This window comes from Somniosus microcephalus, chromosome 3, assembly GCF_052327205.1.
Source record: "Somniosus microcephalus isolate GS21.2 chromosome 3, FLI_Smic_1.0, whole genome shotgun sequence".
NCBI classification, from domain to species: Eukaryota; Metazoa; Chordata; class Chondrichthyes; order Squaliformes; family Somniosidae; genus Somniosus; species Somniosus microcephalus.
Genome location: NC_140989.1, coordinates 136,494,175 through 136,520,066, shown reverse-complemented (window position 1 = coordinate 136,520,066; position 25,892 = coordinate 136,494,175). Strand labels below are relative to the sequence as shown.

At 46.4% G+C, this 25,892-nt stretch overlaps 1 protein-coding gene across 1 annotated transcript in view; it reads left to right on the top strand.

Annotated features, from left to right (window-relative positions):
• Positions 1 to 25,892, top strand: part of sptlc3 (serine palmitoyltransferase, long chain base subunit 3) — a 180,802-nt gene that overhangs the window by 139,526 nt on the left and 15,384 nt on the right. Inside the window, exons 7-8 of the mRNA XM_085981668.1 lie at positions 17,437 to 17,542; positions 24,453 to 24,672. Coding sequence (XP_085837794.1) covers positions 17,437 to 17,542; positions 24,453 to 24,672 — 326 coding nt within the window. The remainder of the gene's footprint in view (positions 1 to 17,436; positions 17,543 to 24,452; positions 24,673 to 25,892) is intronic.

Below are 25,892 nucleotides of genomic sequence, written 5' to 3'. Positions count from 1 at the left end.
GTACTCTGTTCCCAGTTTTTCTCAATTGTTGACAGTAGTCAATATTTGGTTGCTTCTGGATTGACCCTGAAGGTACATTGTTCTTCTGGGCAGTAGGTTCTCTAAACAGAAAATAGCAAATAATGTGGAGGGAATATATAAATATAGCTTTGGCGCTGTCGCAAACTAAAATGATGTTATTAACTCGTAAAAGCTTAAGCTTTGGGAACCTGTTGCTGTCGTTTTGCCACTGTTGTGCCCTGTAGCTGCATCAAGGATTTCTGGATTGAGTGGTCATGCAGAATAAGTAGTAATTGCAGGAGAAAAGGTCTTTCAACCAATCAAGCTGGAGGTTGTGAAGCTAAGACAGAGAATGCTGGAAACACTCAACAGGTCAGGCAGCGTCTGTGGAGAGAACAGACAGGTTAAAGTTCCAGGTGTGGGCATATGGTCAGAATTGGAAGATGTTACCGAGGAATAGCACGTAAATACAAACAGATCATAGGAAAGGGAAAACACAAATAGAATGACTGGCAAAATACTTATGTGGCGAGCAGATGATTGAGCGGGAGAAGTTATAGCATGGGACAATAGGAGGCACCGTGAGAGAAACCAAAGAAATAAACATACACGAGACACACGGAGTGTAATGTTCCCCTGAAGGTGCGCAGGCATCGATCAGGCGGTCCCACACAGGCCGCCCACAAGTTGCTGCCGCTGGAAAAGATACCACGCAGCAAATTTAAAGGGACCACGTGTGGGGGAAAAAAATTAGTTATCATTGACGGAGTGTGTAAATAGCTTAAAGAGGTGGGTGAGAGGCAAGTAGAAGGGGAAGCATGAAAAACTGGCAAAGGAGAGCAGGCTTCAGTGACTGAGGAGCCTGGTAGAAGAAAAAAGGGTGCGTACTATCTCGCCAGTAGTGTTCCGATAGAAGGACCCCATCCGAAGCACCAACCTGCTTTCTTCCACCCCCCTCCCATCTCCCGAAATGCCCATTTCATATTGTCAGCACTTCATGGGTGTCATGGAGGAAAGGGTCCTTTTTAGAAAAGCAGCGATTGGAGGGGAGGGCAAGACAGGTTTGGTGGTGGGATCATGTTGGAGATGGCAGATGATGATCTGACGAATGCTGAGTTTGGTTGGGTGGAGGGTAAGGACAAGGCTGACCCTATTGCAGTTCTGATGAGTGGGGGTGGGGGGGGGGGGGGCAGGAAAGAGGGATAACTGGAGATTCTCCCTGCCTCCATCCTGAAAGATAAGGATAAAACTCCAGAATGCGTATCTAACCTTACAGCCTTCATTATGAATCTTTTCCCCCTTTCCCTCTTCTGAAGGTTGGGTTATGCTGGGCGATAGTTGCACGGCCAATGTTCATTCTCTGATGTGAACTTAGGCAGTGAGTGTTAGCAGATTAATCGACTGTGGGGGTGGGAGGGGGTTGATAATCCATGCACACCACCAGCAGTCATTGGTTAGTGATCAGGAGCAAGAACCCAGACTGAATTTCATTCCCTCCCTGGCTCAGGGACATTGGATCCAATTGCAGCTTTCCTACTGCCACCTTGGCTAAGATCAGTGAACTTGGCACAGAGCAGGGATTGAACCAGGGACCTTCCTGGTGTGTGGGATTCGGGACCACAGCAGGCAAATGTGTTGGTTCATTAAGCAATCTGAGGAGTTTAGCCTTGTATTCTATAAAACTTAGTTCTAATTTTTTTAGAAAAGAGAAGATTGAGGAGATCTGATAGAGGTCTTTAAAATTATAAATGGGTTGGACAGGCTAGATGTGGAGAGAATGTTTCCACTTGTGGGAGGATCCAAAACTAGAGGCCATCAATACAAGATTGTTACTAATAAATCCAATCGGGAAATAAGGAGGAATTTATTTACTCAGTGGTTAGAGTGCGGAACTCGCTACCACAAAAAGTGGTTGAGGCAAATAGCTTAAATGCTTTCAAAAGGAAACTAGACGAGTACAGGAGAGAAAGGGAATAGAAAGATATTCTGAAAGGCTGAGATGAGGCAGATGGAATGGAAGGAGACTCGTGTGGAACATAAACACCAGCACTGACTAGTTGGGCCAAATGGCCTGTTTCTGTGCTGTATATTCGATGTAATTTGGCACTGTTAATATATTCTTGAAAGAATTTCATTTTCATTTTTTTTCCATAAAATTATATTTTAAGTGGTTATTTTAGTTGTATCAAATTATATTAGCAGTAATCACACTGGTCCTAGCATTTGAGTAGTTATATTATTGTAATACTCCTGCTTGTTTCACTGTAATGGTGTGTAAACAGAAAACTTATAGAAGTAAAAGGCCACCCCAATGATGCACAATTTCTTGCCATTTGCTCCGCTATGTCACAGTATCAAAATCTAGCAGCCTATTTGGGGGAAAAAAAGACTTGCATTTATATAGCACCTTTCACGACCTCAGGACGTCCCGAAGCTTTATAGCCAAGAGTGTAGTCACTGTTATAATGTAGGAAACACGGCAGCCAATGTTCCCTGTAGGCTGCACTATGTTCTGCGCGGCCTATTTCTTTCAATGCACGGTTCCTTTAAATTTCTGCGCATGTGCTGTATTTCCAATGTAAAAGCTTGAGAGGCCTGCGCGGGACCTTGCAGATTACTGTGCAACCGCGCAGCTTAGAGGGAACATTGGCGGCGGCCAATTTGAGCACAGCAAGCTTCCACAAACAGCAATGTGATAATGACCAGGTAATCTGTTTTTTAGTGATGTTGACCGGGGGATAACTATTGGCCGGGATAACTATTGGCCAGGACACCTGGGATAACTCCCCTGCTGCTCTTCGAAATAGTGGCCATGGAATCTTTTACGTCCACCTGAGAGAGCAGACGGGGCCTCGGTTTAACGTCTCATCTGAAAGACGGCACCTCTGACAGTGCAGTACTCCCTCAGTACTGCTCTGGAGTGTCAGCCTCGATTATTATGCTCAAGTCCCTGGAGTGGGACTTGAACCCACAACCTTCTGACTCAGAGGCGAGAGTGCTACCCACTGAGCCACAGTTTACACTTTACACTTTAGCACTATTGTTTATCTGTTCCCGACCTCTAAATGTACTACTATATCCCAGGCTCATTACAGTACAACAGATCAGTGTGCACATATCTGTAAATCCCAACACAAGCCCTGCCATTCGTTCAGGCACAAGTGGCTGGAGATTTAGGAGACATTTTATATGCAGAAGGTTGTGAGGCTGTGGAATGCACGACTTGGGGCTGGTGGTTGAAGCAGACTCAACATTGAAGAACAGGTTCGATACGACGACAACAACTTATATATTTATATAGCGCCTTTGCCATAATTAAACATCCCAAGGCGTTTCACAGGAGCGATTATCAAACAAAATTTGACACCAAGCCACATATGGAGATATTAGGACAGGTGACTAAAAGCTTGGTCAAAGAGGTAGGTTTTAAGGAGAGCCTTAAAAGAGGAGCGAGAGGTAGAGGGGTTTAGGGAGGTAATTCCAGAGCTTGGGCCTAGTCAGCTGAAGGCACGGCCGCCAATGGTGGAGTGATTAAAATTGGGGGGTGGGCAAGAGGCCAGAATTGAAGGAGCACAGAGATCTCGGAGGGTTGTCGAACTGGAGGTGGTTACAGAGATAGAGAGGGGCGAGGCCATGGAGATTGGTGGTTGAAGGAAAAGGGATCAGGGCGGCACATGGGTTTAGGTCAATTCATGTGGAGGATAAACACCAACATGGACTAGTTGGTCCAGTTCCTTGTAATCTTCGTGTAATGCCCTATGTAATCCTACTTGTATTACGGTGTATCTTGAACACTGTTTATTCAGCATTTAATTACTAATAACTTGTTGCTCACCTATTATTCATCAGTCTCTTAGCCTTGCTTTTCCATGTTTGGTGTAAAACAATCCTAACTACTACTTATACGTTCTGAGTAAGCAGCTTCCTCCTCTCCCATTCCCGTTCCACACCCCCTCCCGCTCCCCTTCCCCCTCCTTTCCCGCTCCCCTTCCCCCTCTCTCCCACTCAAGGGCCCATTCCCCCCTCTCCCGCTCGAGGGCCCGTTCTCCCGCTCAAGGGCCTCTCTCCTGCTCGAGGGCCCCTCCCCCTCTCTCCTGCTCGAGGACCCCTCTCCCGCTCGAGGGCCCCTCCCCCGCTCCCCTTCCCACCCCCACCCCCCACCCCCTCTTTAATAGTAACCTTTGGGTAAAACAAATAATGGGTGCACGTTGAGCAGTAAATGGCTTGAAAGCTTTAGAAAGAAAAGAAAGACTTGCATTTATATAGCGCCTTTCATGACCACCGAACGTCTCAAAGCGCTTTACAGCCAGTGAAGCACTTTTGGGGTGTAGTCACTCTTGTAATGCAGGAATTGGTATGTTTACACTCTAGTGTAAGAAGTCACACAACACCAGGTTATAGTCCAACGGCTTTATTTGAAATCACAAGCTTTCGGAGCGCTGCTCCTTCTTCAGGTGAAGTGGAGAAATGCATAAAGACACAGCTTATATAGTCAGAGAATCATGTCAGATGTTTACAGGTAACCTTTCCAACTGCCATTTATCGCACCTCGGCAGAGAGATAATCACAGCAGTCAAAGGTGTGAATGGTGTCCAAACAGGTCAGTCAGGGAAACATTACATCAAAGAACAATGAGGTGGGGTCACAAGGGGTCAAATATTGCAGATGCTGGGGTCTGTATGAAAAACAAAAAAACAGACAAAAAACACTTTTTTTTGGCTGGAAATCACAGCAGGTCCGGCCGCATCTAGTGAGTGAGGAGGTTGGGCTCAGCAATCTTTTACATGGAGGGTAAACAGTTAACTTTTCTCCTCTATCGATTCTACTCCTTCCCCCCGCCCCTCCCCCCCACCGCCATAAGTCATGATATAGAAAAAGAAAAACGGCTGCTAACATTTTGGCCGGGGTCACAGTCTCCAAGGATGTCGTGAGTGAAAGGAAGGGATATTTGGAGAGGCTGCAGCCCCCGACTGCACTGCCTTTACCTATCAATAGACGCTTGCGGAATGCCTCAACTGTCCCCTTGGGCACAGCAGTGGTGGTCACTCATGCGACTGGTCTGAGTGTCTTGACCGTACTGCCCAACACCTAATTAGAAGATAACTTGTCCAAGTGTGTCACAGTAGCACCCCTCGTGATCTCAACTGGACATCAAGACCCTGATATTTATGGGGAGGGAGCGAGGGGGAGATTGTCAGCCGTCGGGAAACGCAGAGGATCTGCCAAATTTAACATGTTTAAATCGGGCTCCCGCGGTGCAATAGGGAGCCCAATTTAAAGTTTTACAGATCCTGCGCGTGTTTCCCAGGAGGCCAGGAAACCTGGCAGTGAAAGGCAGATGGGAGCTGCCGGCTCCGTAAGGTAAGTGTCTTTTATAGCACTCCTTGTGGGCCAGGAGAAGCAGCAGTGCTCCCACCCCACCGGCCCTTCAAAGAAGCCTTCAGCCTCCGCCAGCCCCAATCGCGGCATCTCTCTGTTTGGCCTGGCCGATCCCATCCCCAAGCCGTGATCACCAACATTTCTCCTCACCCGATTGCCGGGGACCGTCCCCAAGGGTCCCAGGTCGAAGCCTCCTGCCACTGGTCCTTGCAGCCGGCTAGCCTGTCAAATCAGCTGCCAGGCAGGAAACGGAAGAAAGAAAAGGAGAATGAAGTCCTGCCGACTTTAGTGGCAGGACCTCCGCATCCCCAGCCTTGCCTGGTTCCTTGCCCATTTCCAGCCTCCCCCTAAATAGTGGGGCCTTCATCACCAAAACAAAATGGGAATTTAAAAATGAACAAGCTGAAAGCATTAGTGGGTAAAACATAGAAACATAGAAGATAGGAGCAGGAGTAGGCCATTCGGCCCCTCGAGCCTGCTCCGCCATTCAATGAGATCATGGCTGATCATCCAAACTCAGTACCCTGTCCCTGCCTTCTCCCCGTACCCCTTGATCCCTTTAGCCTTAAGAAATATATCTAACTCCTTCTTGAATATATTTAATGAATTCGCTTCAACTGCCTTCTGTGGTAGAGAATTCCACAGGTTCACCACTCTCTGGGTGAAGAAATTCCTCCTCACCTCTGTCTTAAATGGCTTACCCCTTATCTTTAGACTGTGACCCCTGATTCTGGACTCCCACACCATCGGGAACATCTTTCCTGCATCTAGTCTGTCTAGTCCTGTTAGAATTTTATAAGTTTCAATGAGATCCCCTCTCATTCTTCTAAACTCCAGGGAGTATAAGCCCAATCGACCCAATCTCTCCTCATACGTCACTCCTGCCATCCCATGTATCAGTCTGGTGAATCTTCGTTGCACTCCCTCCATGGCAAGAACATCCTTCCTCAGATAAGGCGACCAAAACTGCACACAATACTCAAGGTGTGGTCTCACCAAGGCCCTGTACAACTGCAGCAAGACATCCTTGTTCCTATACTCAAATCCTCTCGCTGCGAAGGCCAACATACCATTTGCCTTCTTAACCGCCTGCTGCACCTGCATGCTTACCTTCAGCGACTGGTGCACAAGGACACCCAGGACTCGTTGCACTTCTCCTTCTCCCAATCTATTGCTGTTCAGATAATAATCTGCCTTCCTGTTTTTGCCACCAAAGTGGATAACCTCGCATTTATCCACATTATACTGCATCTGCCATACATCTGCCCAATCACCCAACCTGTCCAAATCATACTGGAGTTTCTCGGCATCCTCCTCACAGCACACACGCCCACCCAGCTTTGTGTCATCTGCAAACTTGGAGATATTACATCTAGTTCCCTCATCTAGATCATTAATATATATACTGGGGTCCTAGCACCGATCCCTGCGGTACCCCACTAGTCACTGCCTGCAACTCGGAAAAAGAGTCCTTTATTCCAACTCTATGTTTCCTGTCTGCCAGCCAGTTCTCTATCCAAGTCAGTACCTTGCCTCCAATCCCATGTGCTTTAACTTTACACGCTAATCTCTTATGCGGGACCTTATCGAAAGCCTTCTGAAAGTCCAAATACACCACATCCAATGGTTTTCCCTTATCTATTCTACCAGTTACATCCTCAAAAAAATTCTAGTAGATTAGTCAAGCACGATTTACCTTTTGTAAATCCATGTTGATTTTGTCCGATCTTGTCACTGTTTTCCAAGTGCTCTGCCATTACATCTTTTATAATGGACTCTAGCATTTTCCCCACTACCGATGTCAGGCTTAATTCCCCGTTTTCTCTCTACTACCTTTTTTGAATAGTAGGGTAACATTAGCTACCCTCCAATCCATGGGAACTGTTCCAGAATCTATAGAATTTTGGAAGATGACCAGCAATGCATCTACTATTTCTAGGGCCACTTCCTTAAGTACCCTAGTGTAATGAAATCTGTTTGTCTTGATCCTGTATTCGTTTTGCACTCATGTATATTACCCTCCCCCACTGTATAGTTTCACTTCCTCTTTCCCGACTAACCTGGGAGGTTCCAGGTCTTGGCTCTTGGCTCCGCCCCTGACTTCTCTTACATAAAGACCCCAGGATCTGTATGACTCATTCCTGTGAACCAGTCGGCGTGTTGAGATGTTAGCTCTGATCTTAGTGATTAAAAGCCAACTTGTTTAAGTCTATAACTTCTAGTTTTGTGGTTATTGAAGGCCCATCACCTAGGATGTAGATTATCAGGCCCTGGGGATTTATCGGCCTTCAATCCCATCAATTTCCTTAACACCATTTCTCTACAAATACTGATTTCATTCAGTTCCTCCCTCTCATTAGACCCTATGTTCCCTGACATCTCTGGGAGGTTATTTGTGTCCTCCTTTGTGAAGACAGAACCAAAGTATGTATTTAATTGGTCAACCATTTCTTTGTTCCCCATTATAAGTCCCCCTGATTCTGACTGCAACGGACCTACACTTGATTTCACCAATCTTTTTCTCTTCACATAGCTATAGAAGCTTTTACAGTCAGTTTTTATGTTCCCTGAAAGCTTACTCTCATACTCTATTTTCCCCCTCTTAATTAATCCCTTTGTCCTCCTTTGCTGAATCCTAAACTGCTCCCAATCCTCAGGTTTGCTGCTTTTTCTGGCCAATTTATATGTCCTCTCCTTGGATCTTATGCTATCCCTAATTTCCCTTGTTAGCCACGGTTGAGTCACCTTTTTTGTTTTATTTTTATGCCAAACAGGGATGAACAAATTCTGTACTTCATCCATGCGATCTTTAAAAGTTTGCCATTGCATATCCACCGTCAACCCTTTAAGTAACATTCCCCAATCCATCCTACCCAACTCGCGCCTCATACCATCGTAGTTTCCTTTATTTAAATTCAGGACCCTAGTCTCTGAGTCAAATACTTCACTCTCCATCTTAATGAAGAATTCGATCATATTATGATCGCTCCGCCCCAAAGGACCTCGCACAACAAGATTGCTAATTAATCCTTTCTCATTACATAATACCCAGTCTAAGATGGCCTGATCTCTAGTTGGTTCCTCGACATATTGATCCAGGAAACCATCCTGTATACACTCCAGGAATTCCTCCTCCACAGTATTGTTACTAATTTGGTTAGCCCAATCTATATGTAGATTAAAGTCACCCATGATAACTGCTGTGCCCTTATTGCACGCGTCTCTAATTTCCCGTTTAATGCCATCCCCAATCTTGGCATTACTGTTTGGGGGTCTGTATACAACTCCCACTAACGTTTTCTGCCCCTTGGTATTTCTCAGCTCTACCCATACAGATTCCACATCATCAGAGCTAATATTCTTCCTTACTATTGTGTTAATCTCCTCTTTAACCAGCAATGCTACCCCACCTCCTTTTCCTTTTTGCCTGTCTGTCCTGAATATTGAATACCCCTGGATGTTGAGTTCCCAGCCTTGGCCACTCTGGAGCCATGTTTCCGTAATCCCAATCATATCATATCCATTTACATCGATTTGCGCAGCTAATTCATCCACCTTATTACGAATGCTCCTCGCATTAAGACACAAAGCCTTCAGGCTTGTTTTTTTAACACTCTTAGACCTTTTAGAACTATTATTTACTGTGGCCATGTTTGATTTAAACCCTTGACTTCTTTGCCTGCCACTTTTGCTTTTCTCCTTCCTGTCTTTTACTTCTATCCTTGTTTCCCATTCCTCTGTCTCCCTGCACAGGTTCCCAACCCCCTGCCATTTTAGTTTAAACCCTCCCCAACAGCACTAGCAAATACTCCCCCTAGGACGTTGGTCCCGGTCCTGCCCAGGTGCAAACCGTCCAGTTTGTACTGGTCCCACCTCCCCCAGATGTCCAATGTCCCAGGAATTTGAATCCCTCCCCCTTGCACCATTCCTCTAGTCATATATTCATCTGAAATATCCTTCTATTTCTACTTTGACTAGCACGTGGCACTGGTAACAACCCTGAGATTACTACCTTTGAGGTTATATTTTTTAATTTACCTCCTAACTCCCTATATTCAGCTTTTAGGACCTCGTCCCGGTTTTTACCTATATCATTGGTACCTATATGCACCACGACAACTGGCTGCTCACCCTCCCCCTCCAGAATGCTCTGCAGCCGCTCCGAGACATCCTTGACCCTTGCACCAGGGAGGCCCACCTTCTTAGCAGCTGGATGTATTGGCCTTTTCGGTTTTGGGCACCGAACCTCAGGAAAGATATATTGGCCTTGGAGAGAGTACAGTGCAAATGGACCGGAATAATACCGGAATAGGTTTTAAGGAGAGTCTTAAAGGAAAAGAGAGAGAGGTAGAGAGACGGAGAGGTTTCGGGAGGGAATTCCAGAGCTTAGGGCCGTGGCAGCTGAAGGCACGGCCGCCAATGGTGGAGCGATGAAAATAGGGGATGCGCAAGATGCCAGAATTGGAGGCGCTCCGCGATCTCTGAGGGTTGTGGGGCTGGAGGAGGTTACAGAGATAGGGAGGGGCGAGGCCATGGAGGGATTTGAAAACAAGGATGAGAATTTTAAAATTGAGGTGTTGCTGGACCGGGAATCAATGTAGGTCAGCGAGCACAGGGGTGGCGGGTGAACGGGACTTGGTGCGAGTTAGGATACAAGTAGCAGAGTTTTAGTTGAGCTCAAGTTTGGTGGGAGGCCATCCAGGAGAGAAGTGCAATAGTCGAGCCTAGAGGTAACAAATAAGGCTCGAGGGGCTGAATGGCCCACCCCGTTCCTATGTATGCTTTTATTTAAAGAGCATGCAAGGCATTGCCATGTAGTTTCAGTCTTGCTGTAGTTTTCCCCTTTTCCAGTTGGTGGAACAGGCTTGAAGGGCTGAGCGGCCTACTCTGTTGCTATGTTATTATAAGAATACTCTGGAGTGCAGTGGAAACCCTGTCTGTCGGAATCCCCATTTACCCGTGTGGAGTTACGGTGGCAGAAAGTCTGAGGAAATTCAGAGGTGCTGGGAGAAGGCAGTGTTCCTCTTGAAAATGATATCGGGAGTGAAAGGGATTCCACGTTTAGGATACCGAGATCGATCATTATGTACAAAGGAATGCGGCAGAACCAGTTCTATGTAGGATGATTTGATGGTTGCAGTAGTTGGAGCATTGCATTGAACTGGGTGGGGCAGGCTCCGCTCTGACTATGATCTGGTGTTCAGATATCCTGGCGAGAAAGGGAGTGTTTTGCTAGTTTTGGCAGAGCTTTCTGGGTCGGGAAAAAATCCCTTCTTGCAACTGGTTGAGGACCCCTCCTGCTGGCTTAACCAAGGAACAATATTGATTAAGTTTGTGGAGACATGCCCTCAGCCTGAGTCATCCCACCCTTCTACAACAATGACTACACTTGAAAAAGTACTTCATTGGCTGTAAAACGCTTTGGGGCGTCCGGTGGCCATCCATCCTATCACAGACCTTCCCTTTTGTTCTTTCATCCCCTCCCCCATTTCCCAGCCCCTAAACTTGCTTTAAAATCTGTTCCTTTTCCTGCTTTTTTCCAGTTCTGACGAAAGGACCTGAAACGTTAACTTTGTTGCTCTCTCCACAGATGCTCCCTGGCCTGCTGAGTTTTTCCAGCATTTTCTGTTGTTATTTCTATCTCCCGTAGACCTGATTTCCACAAGATCAGCTGTGTTGAATTTCCTTTTTCTTTTGTCAGTTGAAACTAGTCATACGAAAATATGAAAAATGAATATTCTGGCCCATTTACATGTCGTTAAATGTTTACAAATCGGGCAGATTCCTGAAAAGCTGGCCCCAAAAAAAATCTCTCCGTTAGTTCAATGACTAATTTCACAATTTATTGACAATTATCGGAGGTGATTTTCCAACTTCCAGCTTGGTCAAAGTGGTAGGTTTTAAGGAGAGTCTTAACTGAAAAGAGACAGAAGTAGAGAGGTGGAGAGGTTTAGGGAGGGAATGCCAGAGCTTAGGGCCCAGGCAGCTGAAGGTACGGCCACCAATGGTGGAGCGATTAAAATCGGGGATGGGCAAGAGGCCAGAATTGGAGGAGCCCAGAGATTTCGGAGGATTGTAGGGCTGGAGGAGGTTACAGTGATGGGTATGGCCGAGACCATGGAAGGATTTGAAAACGAGGACGAAAATTTTAAAATCGAAGTGTTGTCAGCCCAGGAGCCAATGTAGGTCAGCGAGCACAGGGGTGATGGGAGAACGGGGCTTGGTGGAATTCGGGCATGCACTGCGTGTAATTTTACAGCCATTCGAGCACCAGATAGGGGAAAATATCCCTCCAGAATTAATTTTTAAGCTGAATTACAATAGCCAGTTCTCGGAATTTGTTGGTGCAAATTCTCAGTAAGTGACTGGAGGTTACACCATCCTGCGCTATCTCATCAAATAGTCAGAGTTAGGTGGTTAAAGGAAATATATTTAGGCACTCAACCCAGGGGCTAATGGGCATAGACCCACCAGTTAGCATAATTACTCACGCAGGGTGTGTACAGGATGGCTGGTGTAAGAAAAGAACTTGCATTTATATAGCACCTTTCACGACCACCGGACGTCCCAAAGCGCTTTACAACCAATGAAGTACTTTTGAAGTGTAGTCACTGTTGTAATGTAGGAAACGCGACACATTTTTTGCACAGCAAGCTCCTACAAACAGCAATGTGATAATGGCCAGATAATCTGTTTTAGTGATGTTGATTAAATATTGGCCAGGACACCGGCGATAGCTCCCCTGCTCTTTAAAATAGTGCCGTGGGATCTTTTACATAAGAACATAAGAAATAGGAGCAGGAGTGGGCCACTTGGCCCTTCGAGCCTGCTCCACCATTCAATAAGATCATGGCTAATCTTCTACCTCATCTCCACTTTCCAGCATTATCCCCATATCCCTTGATACCCTTAATATTCAAAAATCTATCGATCTCTGTCTTGAATATACTCAACGACTGAGCCTCTGGGATAGAGAATTCCAAAGATTCACCACCCTCTGAATGAAGAAATTTCTTCTAATCTCAGTCCTAAATGGCCAACCCCTTATTCGGAGACTATGCCACCCCCCCCACCCCAGCTCTAGACTCCCCAGCCAGGGGAAACAACCTCTCAGCAACTACCCTGTCAAATGCCTTAAGAATTTTGTATGTTTCAATGAGATCACCTCTTCTCATTCTTCTAAACTCTATGGAAAATGGGCCTAGTCTACTCAATCTCTCCTCATAGGACAATCCCCACATCACAGGAACCAGTTTAGTGAACCTTCGTTGCACTCCCTCTAAGGCAAGTATATCCTTCCTTAGGTTAGGAGACCAAAACTGTACATAGTGCTCCAGGTGTGGTTTCATCCAAGGCCCTATATAATTGTAGTAAGGCTTTTTTACTCTTGTGCTTCAATCCCTTTGTAATAAAGGCCAACATATAATTTGCTTTCCTAATTGCTTGCTGTACCTGCACGTTAACTTTCATTGATTCGTGTACAACGACACCCAGGTCCCTCTGAACACCAACATTTCCCAATCTCTCACCATTTAAAAATTACTCTGCTTTTCTATTTTTCCTACCAAAATGGATAACTTCACATTTCTCCACATTATATTCCATTTGCCATGTTCTTGCCCACTCACTTAGCCTGTCTCTATCCCCTTGAAGCCTCTTTGCATCCTCCTCACAACTTACATTCCCACCCAGCTTTGTATCAACAGCAAATTTGGATATATTACATTTAGTCCCCTCATCCAAATCATTGATGTAGATTGTGAATAGCTGAGGCCCAAGCACTGATCCTTGCGGTACCCCACCAGTTACAGCCTGCCAACCCATTCTTTTTCATAAATTCATGTTGACTCTGCCCAATCCTATTATTATTTTCTAAGTGCCCTGTTACCACATCCTTAATAATAGATTTTGGCATTTTCCCTACTACTGATGTCAGGCTAACTGGTCTGTCGTTCCCCGTTTTCTCTCTCTCTCCCTCCTTTCTTAAATAGTGGGGTTACATTTGCCACCTTCCAATCCGGCGGAACCGTTCTCGAATCTATGGAATTTTGGAAGATGACAACCAATGCATCCACTATTTCTATAGCCACCTTTCAAAACCCTAGGTTGCAGGCCATCAGGTCCAGGGGATTTATCGGCTTTCAGTCCCATTAATTTCTCCAGTACTATTTTTTTACGGATACTAATTTCTTTCAGTTCCTCATTCTCACTAGACCCTTGGTTCTCTATTTCCGGGAAGTTTTTTGCATCTTCCGTGAAGACAGACACAAAGTATTTGTTTAATTTCTCTGCCATTTCCTTATTCCCCATTATAAGTTCTCATGTAAAGAACCCACATTTACTTGTGTTAATCTTTTCCTTTTTACATACCTATGGAAGCTTTTACAGTCTGTTTTTATATCTCTCGCAAGTTTACTCTCATTCTATTTTCTCTTTCTTTATCAATTTCTTGGTCCTCCTTTGCTGAATTCTAAAATCCTTCCAATCCTCAGGCTTACTATTTTTGGCAACATTATAAGTCTCTTCCTTTGATCTAATACTATCTTTAACTTTTGTTAGCCATGGTTGGACCACTTTTCCTGTGGGGTTTTTGTGTCTTAAAGGAATGTATATTTGTTGTAAATTATGTATTAATTCTTTACGTCCACCTGAGAGAGCAGATGTTTAACATCTCATCTGAAAGACGGCATCTCTGACAGTGCAACGCTCCCTCAGCACTGCACTGAGAGTCAGCCTAATTTTTTGTGCGTCAGAAGGTTGTGGGTTCAAGTCCCACTCCAGAGTGAGCCCACAACCTTCCGTCTCAGAGGCGAGAGTGCTACCCACTGAGCCACGGCTGACGCAGGAAGTAGAATTCTCGCACTGTGCAGTATGGCGATGCCCTTTTGAGAGTGGGGCTGAGAAATATTAGTTGGGTCAAAACTGTGGTGTATCTGGCCTTGATGCTGCCTGTGGGTGCTTGAAATGGAAAGAGTTCCATTTTCTAATCTGAAAACATGCCTTTCTCCGTTAAACATAGAAGATAGGAGCAGGAGTAGGCCATTCGGCCCCTCGAGCCTGCTCCGCCATTCAATGAGATCATGGCTGATCATCCAAATTCAGTACCCTGTCCCTGCCTTCTCCCCATATCCCTTGATCCCTTTAGCCTTAAGAAATATATCCAACTCCTCCTTGAATATATTTAATGAATTGGCCTCCACTGCCTTCTGTGGTAGAGAATTCCACAGGTTCACCACTCTCTGGGTGAAGAAATTCCTCCTCATTTCTGTCCTAAATGGCTTACCCCTTATCCTTAGACTGTGACCCCTGGTTCTGGACTCCCCGGCCATTGGGAACATCCTTCCTGCATCCAGTCTGTCCAGTCCTGTTAGAATTTTATAAGTTTCAATGAGATCCCCTCTCATTCTTCTAAACTCCAGCGAGTATAAGCCCAGTCGACCCAATCTTTCCTCATACGTCATTCCTGCCATCCCAGGTATCAGTCTGGTGAATCTTCGCTGCACTCCCTCCATGGCAAGAACATCCTTCCTCAGATAAGGCGAACAAAACGGCACACAATACTCAAGGTGTGGTCTCACCAAGGCCCTGTACAACTGCAGCAAGACATCCTTGTTCTTGTACTCACACCCTCTCGCTACGAAGGCCAACATATCATTTGCCTTTTTAACCGCCTGCTGCACCTGCATGCTTACCTTCAGCGACTGGTGCACAAGGACACCCAGGTCTCGTTGCACTTCCCCTTCTCCCAATCTATTGCTGTTCAGATAATCTGCCTTGCTGTTTTTGCCACCAAAGTGGATAACCTCGCATTTATCCACATTATACTGCATCTGCCATGCTTCTGCCCAATCACCCAACCTGTCCAAATCATACTGGAGTTTCTCGGCATCCTCCTCGCAGCACACGCCCGCCCAGCTTTGTGTCATCTGCAAACTTGGAGATATTACATCTAGTTCCCTCGTCTAGATTATTTAGATATATTGTGAATAGCTGGGGTCCTAGCACCGATCCCTGCGGTACCCTACTAGTCACTGCCTGCCACTCAGAAAAAGAACCATTTATTCCAACTCTTTGCTTCCTGTCTGCCAACCAGTTCTTTATCCAAGTCAGTACCTTGCCCCCAATCCCATGTGCTTTAACTTTGCACGCTAATCTCTTATGCGGGACCTTATCGAAAGCCTTCTGAAAGTCCAAATACACCACATCCACTGGTTCTCCCTTATCTATTCTACCAGTTACATCCTCAAAAAATTCCAGTAGATTAGTCAAGCACGATTTACCTTTTGTAAATCCATGTTGACTTTGTCCGATCCTGTCACTGTTTTCCAAGTGCTCTGCTATTACATCTTTTATAATGGACTCTAGCATTTTCCCCACTACTGATGTCAGGCTTTTAAAAAAGTTTTTAAAAAAACACATCAGCTTTTCTTTTTTAAATGACAACTAGCTGATACCAATTGGAGGTAAATCTGGCCCTGATAAAGTTTCAGTGTGAACAGGGTCAGTGAGTGTCTTCTGCTGGCAGGATGGGTGCAGCCTGTAGTGGAATTACAGGTTTTGTGGAGCCACAGTGAGAATTTTGGCTTGCGAAAAGGCACTTTACAAACTTCCAGACTCAACATCGAGTTCAACAATTTCAGATCATAACCACCTAACAACAACTTGGATTTATAGAGCGCATTTAACGTATCAAAACATCCCAAGGCGCTTAACGAGCAATATCAATAAAAACATTTTTGGCACCGAGCCACAGAAGGAGATATCAGAACAGATAACCAACAGCTTGGTCAAAGAGGTTGGTTTTAAGGAGCTTCTTAAAGAGGTAGAGAGAGGCGGAGAGGTTTAGGGAGGGAATTCCAAAGCTTAGGGCCCAGGCAGCTGAAAGCACGGTAGCCAATGGTGGAGCAATTAAAACTGGGGATGCACAAGAGGCCAGAATTGGTTTAATGTAATGAACTCGCCTCTGAGTCAGAAGGTTGTGTTCAAGACATAATTTAGGCTGACATTCTAGTGCAGTATCGAGGGAGTGCTGCATTGTCAGAGGTGCCGTCTTCCGGATGAGATGTTAAACCAAAGTCCTGTCTTGCCTGTTCCACTGGTTGCTAAAGAAACCACGGTGCTATTTAATGAACAGCTGGGAGTTCTGCCTACCATTCCTCCCTCAATCAGCACCATAGAAAAACAGATTAACTGGCTATTCTACTCATTGCCACCAACTCCATCCCGCTCCCTGGCAACTGTCTGAAGCTGAACCAGACCGTTTACAACCTTGGTGTCGTTTTTGACCCCAAGATGAGATTCCGCCTACTTCTACCTCCGGAACATCGCCCGACTCCACCCTGCCTCAGCTCATCTGCTGCTGAAACCCTCATCCATGCCTGTGTTACCTCTAGACTCGACTCTTCCAATGCACTCCTGGCCGGCCTCCCATCTTCCACCCTCCATAAACTTGAGCTCATCCAAAACTCTGTTGCCCCGTGTCCTAACTCGCACCAAGTCCCGTTCACCCACCACCCCTGTGCTCGCTGACCTACACTGGCTCCCGGTCTATGTTCTCTCCATGGCCTCCTCACCCCCTCTCCATCTCTCTAACCTCCTCCAGCCCTATAAGCTGCTGAGATATCTGCGCTCCTCCAATTCTGGCCTCTTGCATATCCCCAATTTTAATCGCTCCTTAAGCTCGGGAATTCCCTTCCTAAACCTCTCTGCCTCTCTCTCCTCCTTTTAAGGTGCTCTTTAAAACCTACCTCTTTCTATCCTACTATCTCCTTATGTGACTCGGTGTCAAATTTTATTTGATTACGCTCCTGTGAAGCACCTTGGGGCGTTTAACTATGTTAAAGGCGATATATAAATGCAAGTTGTTATTGTTGGATGGTACTCATCTAAAATGGCTGCTGTATTTGCCTCCATAACAACAGTCACTATCTTCAAATGTAACTCGCTCTGTAAAGTCCTGTTTTGATAAGATGCTATATGAATGCAGTTGTTTTTTTTTAGAAAGACACTACCAACATTTCTGAGCAAGATTTTCAGTTTCCGTATGTTTTTCCACAGATATGCAGAGTCTGGAGAAGCTGCTGCGAGATGCTGTGGTCAGCGGTCAGCCCCGCACACGCAGGCCCTGGAAGAAAATCCTTATCCTAGTGGAGGGAATTTACAGGTGCGGCACAGGACTTGTTTTCAAATCCCTCCGTGGCCTCCTCGCCCCTCCCTATCTCTGTAACCTCCTCCAACTCTCCGAGATCTCTGCACTCCTCCAATTCTGGCCTCTTGCGCTTCCCCCGATTTTAATCGCTCCACCATTGGTGGCCGTGCCTTCAGCTGTCTAGGCCCTAAGCTCTGGAATTCCCTCCCTAAACACCTCCACCTCTCTTTCCTCCTTTAAAGACGCTCCTTAAAACCTACCTCTTTGACCAAGCTTTGGGTCACCTGTCCGAATACCTCCTCATGTGGCTCGGTGTCAAATTATGTTTGCTAATTGCTCCTGAGAAGCACCTTGGGATGTTTTACTACGTTAAAAGGCACTATATAAATACAAGTTGTTGTTGAAATGTTCAGCCACTTAAACATGCCGTACGCCTGTATTGTTGCCCCGTTGGGTTCTCCATGCCCGCTGCAAGCCCATATCTGCCATGGTTCAGTACTAGCAAACTTTGTGTTGTGTGCTGCTCAGTTGCATTTAAACCACCTCCCTCGCTTACACTAGAACTGCAAGCGCCTCTTCTGTTGCGAATGCGCTTTTGTTTTTTAAATTTTACAAGTAGGTCCCCTATGTCACAGCCTGGGAAGGACACCGTTCCCCATGGCATCATCTTCACAGGGACGAGGGTTACTCGCTGCACCTGGTTATTGACGTAATAAAACTCACTACGCACTTGGTTTGAGCATAAAGCAAGGCTTTAATCAACTTGTTTCAGAACATGGAGGTCTAGTTGTACTTCACTAGTTACTTGTCTTACAAAATGTAAGCTGGGGCTGACGCCCGAGTATTTCTACTCCTTGGACGGCGCCACCAGCTGGCCGTCCAGCGTTATTTCACGAGTAGTTTCTTGATGAATGATGAGATTTATAACATTCTTCCTGCCTAAAAGATTTGGAAGTCCGACGACGTCCTCTTAGCGGATCAGGCGGACCACGAATAGCCGCAGTCTTTTAGATTTTTGTTTATGGCCAGAAGGCACGTCTCCCCGGACCGTGTCTTGGTCCCTGGGCCGCTTGATCCGTACCGGTGGATCGACAGGGCCCGTGTTGCTCTGATCGACCCGAGGGAGGCTGGGGAGATCGTGATTCCGGGTGCGGGTCCCCACAGGCGCAGAACTGGCTTCATCCTGTTTGATAGCCAGGGATTGACCGGCGTCCTGGTCTTGGGTGGCCATCCCACAGGGAGCGCTCAGCTCCCCAAGTGGATCCAGTGGGGCAGCTGGCAGATCTCTCGATGCCCCAGGTAGGGCGTCATCTTCGGGGGAGCACAGAGTGTCGGCATCATCCCTGTGGGTCCCTCTATCGGTTGGGTCCGTGGAACCGGCCGGACAGGGAGCCAGGTCCCGGAGCGAAACGGTGGACTCCCGGCCATCCGGGTACCGCACTTGCGCGTACGTGGGGTTGACTTCCGTGAGTTCTACCTCGTCGACGAGAGGATCGGTTTTAGATGATCGGACGAATCTTCGGAGCAGCACGGGACCGGGAGCTGCCAACCATGATGGTAGAGACGTCCCATGGGTGGAGCGACGCTGGAAGCTGGAGAATCGCTCATGAGATGTGACATTGGTAGACATAGAAAGGAGAGACCTGATGGAATGCAACACGTCAGGGAGCATAGTTTCCCCACTGCTGGTCTGGTAGGTTGCGTGACCTCAGCGCAAAACGAACAGCGTTCCAAATGATAGCGTTGTATCTCTCAACCTGTTGTTTTACTTGTGGCGATTCCCCGTTAGGAGAGAGAACTTTTGAGTTTGCTTGACATGAAGGAGGGACCCCGATCAGAGTGGATGAAATTGGCCGTACCGCAAAGGGAAAAGACTTGATCAAGGCATTTGATCACTGTGGAAGTAAGCACATTGGGACAGGGGAATGCAAAGGGAAAGCGTGAATATTCGTCCACCATAGTCAGTAAGTAGGTGTTTCGCGTTGAGGGCAATGGCCCTTTAAAGTCAATGCTGAGTCGCTGCATAGCATGTATGAACGAGCCATCCGATGGACGGAAGAATTGTGGTTTTAATTCCGCACAAATTCTACAGGAGGAGCGTGTTCTTTTCACATCTTCCGTAGAAAATGGGAGATTTTTAGATCGCACAAAGTGCAACATACGGGTAACGCCAGGATGACATAAGTCAATATGAAGATCCGCCAGAGTCGAAGTTGACATAGAAGAGCAGAATGCCCGCGTGAGGGTATCCAGGGCCACATTCTCTTTGCCGGGTTGATAATGTATGGTGTATCCAAAGGCGGCCAATTCCATCCTCCCGAGTTGTATTTTGTTATTCTTGATCTTAGTGCGTTTCCGGTTATCCAACATAAAGGCCACGGAGCGCTGATCGGTTATAAGTGTGAAATGGCGATGAGCGAGAAAATGACTCCATTTACGTACCGCTTCGATGATGGCCGTAGCCTCCTTCTCGACAGGAGGATAATGGAGCTCGCTACCCTGCAAAGTTCTGGACAGAAATGCAATGGGTCGACCACCTTGATTCAAGGTAGCAGAGATTGCCACATCCGATGCATCACACTCGACCACGAAAGGAAGATTTTCATCAATGGAACGAAGCGTGGCTTTTTCCAGTTGTTGCTTGAGGACGTTGAAAGCTGAAATAGCCATTGCCTCCAATGGAAATGACTTTGCGTGAAGCAGGGGCTGGATCTTGTCGGAGAAGTGAGGTATCCATTTCGCATAATAGGCGAACATGCCGAGTGCCGGATGAAAAGAGCCGAGATTCGTAGGGGGAGGGAGCTCCTGAAGCGGACGAAGTCACACCGGATCTGGTTTGATGACACCGTTGCCCACCCAGTAGCCAAGGATGTTGACTGATGGTACTGATTTCACAGATTTGGACTCATTTAAGGTTAAGTTGCGACGACGGAGAATGTCATAACATTTCTGGAGGTTGGCATCATGCTCCTTCTGGTCATGACCAGCAATGGTGATATTATCCAGATATGGAAAAGTGTCCGTTAAGTTCTCCTGTTTGACTAGGCTATCCATTGCCCATTGAAAGACAGCCACCCCATTGGTGACCCCAAATGGAAGGCGACAAAACTGGTAAAGCCGACCATTGGCCTCAAAGGCCGTATACTTCTTGTCAGAGTCCTTTAACGGCACTTGATGATATGCGCTCTTTAAATCAAAAGTTGAAAATACCTTGTAGTTGGCAAGGTTATTGACCATGTCATCGATGCATGGTAATGGGTAGGCTTCCAGGTCGGTACTGGTTAATAGTTTGCGAGTAATCGATGCAAAGACGTTTCTTGTGTTGCTTCAGAAGATTTTTAACAATGATGACTTGAGCCCGCCAGGAAGATGAACATGGCTCAATGATACCGTCCGCTAGAAGGCGAGAGATTTCTGGCTCGATAAAGAATAGATCACTTTGGCTGAAACGTTGTGATTTAGTGACTATGGGCTTACATCGGGGGGAAAGATTGGCAAACAAGGAGGGCTCGTCGAGCGAAGCCACTGAAAGCACACAAAACGGTACTTTGGAAATAGTAAGCTCCGGCTTTGACCCTCCAAACTCGAAAGTGAGTCTTTTGTGCTGTTTCTGGAAATCCTGTCCCAGGAGCACATCACTGCATAGGTTCTTGAGCACCCCGAGCCGGGTGTGGAAATAAGTGCGGCCATTGAGAATAAGGTCGACAAGACAAAAGCCGGAAGAATTGGTGGTCAGTGTCGTCGGAGCCATTGCAATTTCCCTGTCTGAGGGGTAAATACGCAGTTTTAACTTACTGACAGCCCGCTCACTAATGAAGCTGTCAGAGCTGCATGAGTCGATTAGTGCACTCAAAATTTACCGAAACCTTCGTGACTGCATGGGACAGACTTTGGGGAAAAACAGCTGTGATGGGAGGAGGGGCAGTTTTACCCTTGACAGCTGTAACCTTAGTCGTGGTTCTTGGGGGAGGAGCAGTTTTATAGATAGTAGCTGCAAAACTAACAGGAGCTCTCGACCGGTATACCTTAGAAAAGTGGCCTTTCTTACTAATAGCGGCTCTTGACTGGCATACCTTAGAAAAGTGACCTTGCTGCAATGCTTGCAGGTCGCGTTACAAGCACGACAAGATTTCCTATAATGAAACGCACCTCCACAGAAGAAACACTTCCTTCCAGATTGCCAAGATGCCGCTAGGAGGGGGTCGTCATCAGTGTAGGTTTCTAGGGTAGGGTTGTCATCAGCCGGGTTGGAGTCGTCATCCGTGAGGGCTTCTGCCCGAGGCGTATCGAAAGAGTCACTAAAAGTGATCGCAGCAGCCCGTGCACGTGGTGAAAGATAGGTGTCTGCATTCCTCTTTGCTAAGTCCAGAGAACATGCCTGGTCATAGGCAGCCTGTAACTTGAGGGTTTTATTCTCCAACAGACGCTGACGTATGAAGGGAGATGCAATCCCATTAATAAAGGAATCACAAATTAACTCCTCCTGGTACTGCTCAGCTGTAATAGCTTTAAGATTACAATCCTTGCTGAGCCTGCGAAGTTTCTGAAGGAATTCGTCAAGTGATTCCCCGGGTTGTTGTCGAGTTGTGGCCAGTAGATGCCGAGCAAAAATTTCATTTGGGGACTTGACATATAGCTGCTCTAGTATTTGGATAGCGGCGTCATAGTCTACACAGTCTTCAATATAATCAAACACATGAGGGGATACATAATTAGCAAGTATCTCTAATTTATCAGGAACATTTTCACCACACACCCTGAGGAAGTTGCTGAAAGTACGATACCAGTGTTTCCATACCTTAGCAGCTGTAAGTGAATTCGGGTCCAGGTCGAGATGGGCAGGTCTGAGTAGTTTCTTCATGATGGATCGATTACTTGTCCGAGTTCCCTTCTACAGTTCGAGTTGTAGCTGGCTGTTTCCGAAATCACCCAAAGTGTGGAGTCGTAATCAAGTTGATTAAATTGACGTAATAAAACTCACTACGCACTTGGTTTGAGTATAAAGCAAGGCTTTAATCAACTTGTTTCAGAACATGGAGGTCTAGTTGTACTTCACTAGTTCCTTGTCTTACAAAATGTCCCTGGAGGGCTGGAGCCCACGCCCGAGTATTTATACTCCTTGGACGGCGACAAGCGTTATTTCACGAGTAGTTTCTTGATGAATGATGAGATTTATAACAGTTATGGTGCGATATTACCAGAAGCCAAAAGTGCCACACTGCCTGATTTGGTGCTAAGCCACATAGGCCAGGGAGATCCCAGGTTCAATTCCCAATCTGTATTGAGTTGGCTCTTGCCTCTGAGTCAGAAGGTTGTGGGTTCAAGTCCCACTCCAGAGACTTGAGCAGAAAAACCTCGGCTGACGCTCCAGTGCTGTGCTGAGGGAGTGCTGCACTATCGGAGATGCCGTCTTTCAGATGAGACATTAAACCGAGGCCCCGTCTGCTCTCTCAGCTGGACGTATTTCGAAGAAGACCAGGAGAGTTATCCCAGTTGTCTTGGCCAATATTTATCCCTCAATCAACATCATTAAAAACAGATTATCTGGTCATCGTCACATTGCTGTTCGTGGGAGCTTGCTGTGCACAAATTGGCTGCTGCGTTTCCTACATTACAACAGTGACTACACTTCAAAGAGAACTGTCGAGCACTGTCAGGTGGTGAAAAGAGCTGCGGAAGTGCAAGTTTTTCTTGCTTTGTTGACAGCTCTTCTCACAATTCATTCTTGGATTTCCGTGTGCCGTCTCTTGCTGCCCACTCCAACCCCCATAGCAGGTCTCCTACCAACATTAGAGACCTGGGGGCAGGGGGAGGTAGAAAGTGACTCGGCCTCTAATTGCTTCGCCCTCCTCTGCTTACGGCACATCGCCGTGACTGGTCCGGTTAAGAGGAGGAATTTGGCACATACGGTGCACATAGTGTAAAGCCCCGTTGCACTGCTCAAGCGCATCACTGCGCTGCACCACACGCGAGATATCATGCCAAGCACTTTAAGATGGACTGTGTGGATATTTGCATAGAATCATAGAGCACAGAAGGGGGCCATTCAGCCCATCGTGCTTGTGCCAGCTCTTTGAAAAGAGCTATTCAATTAGTGCCCGCTCTCTGCCCCCCCCCCTGCCCCCATCTGCTCTTTCCCCATAGCCCTGCAGAATTTTTCCCTTTCAAGTATTTTACTCAATTGTAGAGCAAAAATGTAATGAAAACTGCAGTTCAAAACACATCATAGGAACAGGAGTAGCCATGAAGCCCCTCGAGCCTGTTCCGCCATTCAATGAGATCATGGTTGATCTGTGACCTGACACCATATACCCGCCTTTGGCCCATATCCCTTAATACCTTTGGTTAACAAAAATCAATCTCAGATTTAATATTAACAATTGATCTGGTATCAGTTGCTGTTTGCAGAAGAGAGTTCCAAACTTCTACCATCCTTTGTGGCCTGGCTCTAATTTTTAGCCTATGCCCCCTAGTCCTAGACTACCCAACCAGTGGAAATAGTTTCTCTCTACCTTATCTGTTCCCCTTTAATATCTTGAAAACTCTGATCAAATCACCCCTTAACCTTCTAAATTACAGGGAATACAACCTTAGTTTGTGTAATCTCTCCTCGTAATTTAACCCTCGAGTCCGGGTATCATTCTGGTAAACCTACACTGCACTCCCTCCAAGGCCAATATATCCTTCCTAAGGTGTGGAGCCCAGAACTGCTCACAGTACTCCAGGTGAGGTCTAACCAGGGCTTTGTACAGCTGCAGCATAACTTCTACCCCCTTGTATTCCAGTCCTCTAGATATACCAAAGCAGAGATTTATGTTCTGAACTTGATCTTACTACTCAGGTTGGTTTCCAGGCGCTGGGGGGGCTTTTCGAAAATTAATCACAATGTGTTACGTCACTGTGCGTGTGTCTTTTTTAATTGCAGCATGGAAGGCTCGATGGTACGCTTGCCAGAGATTGTAGCCTTGAAGAAAAAGTATAAAGCCTACATGTACTTGGATGAAGCCCACAGTATAGGAGCGGTGGGACCTACGGGCCGTGGTGTGGTGGAGTACTTTGAGGTTGACCCCACTGACGTTGATGTGTTGATGGGCACCTTCACCAAAAGCTTTGGTGCAACCGGAGGATACATTGCCGGCAAGAAGGTAGCGTTTGAAAGCGCTCTTTCTCTCTCTGACCCGTCCTCCTGCTGCTGTCTTCCATCGATTATTTCGTTGTGAAGAAGCCAGGTTAGTCAACCATTGACTAAGCAGGGCCTCTTCATAGACGTAAAGAAACCTTTACTGTATTGGGCAGGGGGAGGGGGTGCGGAGGAGAAAGATAAAGAATGATATGTGCTTGTCACACAACCACCCTTCATTGTAGGGGAGTACAAGGCATGGTCTGCATCTACCCCAGTATAAATCCTCCATCATTGGAGTTCTCCCCAGTGTCCTGGCCAATATTTATCCCTCAACTAACATCACTAAAACAGATTATCTGGTCATTATCACATTGCTGTGTGCAAATTGGCTGCCGCGTTTCCTACATTACAACAGTGATTACACATCATAAAAGTAGTTTGTTAGCTGTAAAGCACTTTGAGACGTCCTGAGGTCGTGAATGGTGCTATATGAATGCAAGGCTTTTTTTTTCTTTTATCATTGACTTTATCTTCTTTCTATTTTTCCTCAATAATCATATGTGCTGGGATTCAGAGAGCACAGGGTAATACCCTCTACACAGCAGTAGATCCACTGTAGTGATGTAACATGAATCGGTTGATGTCAGGAGCCAGGCTCCAGACTGAACCTCAAACAGGTCCTAACGTCAGTTCTGGAACATGGGTGCCTGCTGCCGCCAACCATTGGGTGTGACAGTTTTCCGGCGTGAAATGCCGGTGTTGCCAGCGGTGGAGACCATATAATGGCTACTTGCTTAGGCGTCCGTTAACGGTGCCACACTCTGTCAGAGGCTTTGAGTTATCCAACGTGGTGATAAATGAATCACCAAACGTGTTCAAAGGTACAGTTCGAGCGGCACACTATAGGTAGGAGGAACCGCTGTGATGAGCCTGAATTAGGGCAGAACTTTCAAAATGGTGGATGACTGACAGCAGTTTGCAAATCTCCAGACAGTTCAGTGGGGAGGGTCACCTTCCTCAGAGATGCTCTGAACGCAATCTTCTACCAAACTCATGTCCATGGCTTTTTAGTTTCCTTTTAAACATTCAGTCTACGTTCAACTTGTTGGCTGACCCCCCGACTCCAATTCAACAGTTCTGGGTTTCCTAGAGTTCTGTCGTCTCGTCTCTTCTCTCTCCCCACCCACCCCCCAGTCTTCCTTCTTATCGGTGCCCTCATCTACTAATCACGGTGTAGGCCGT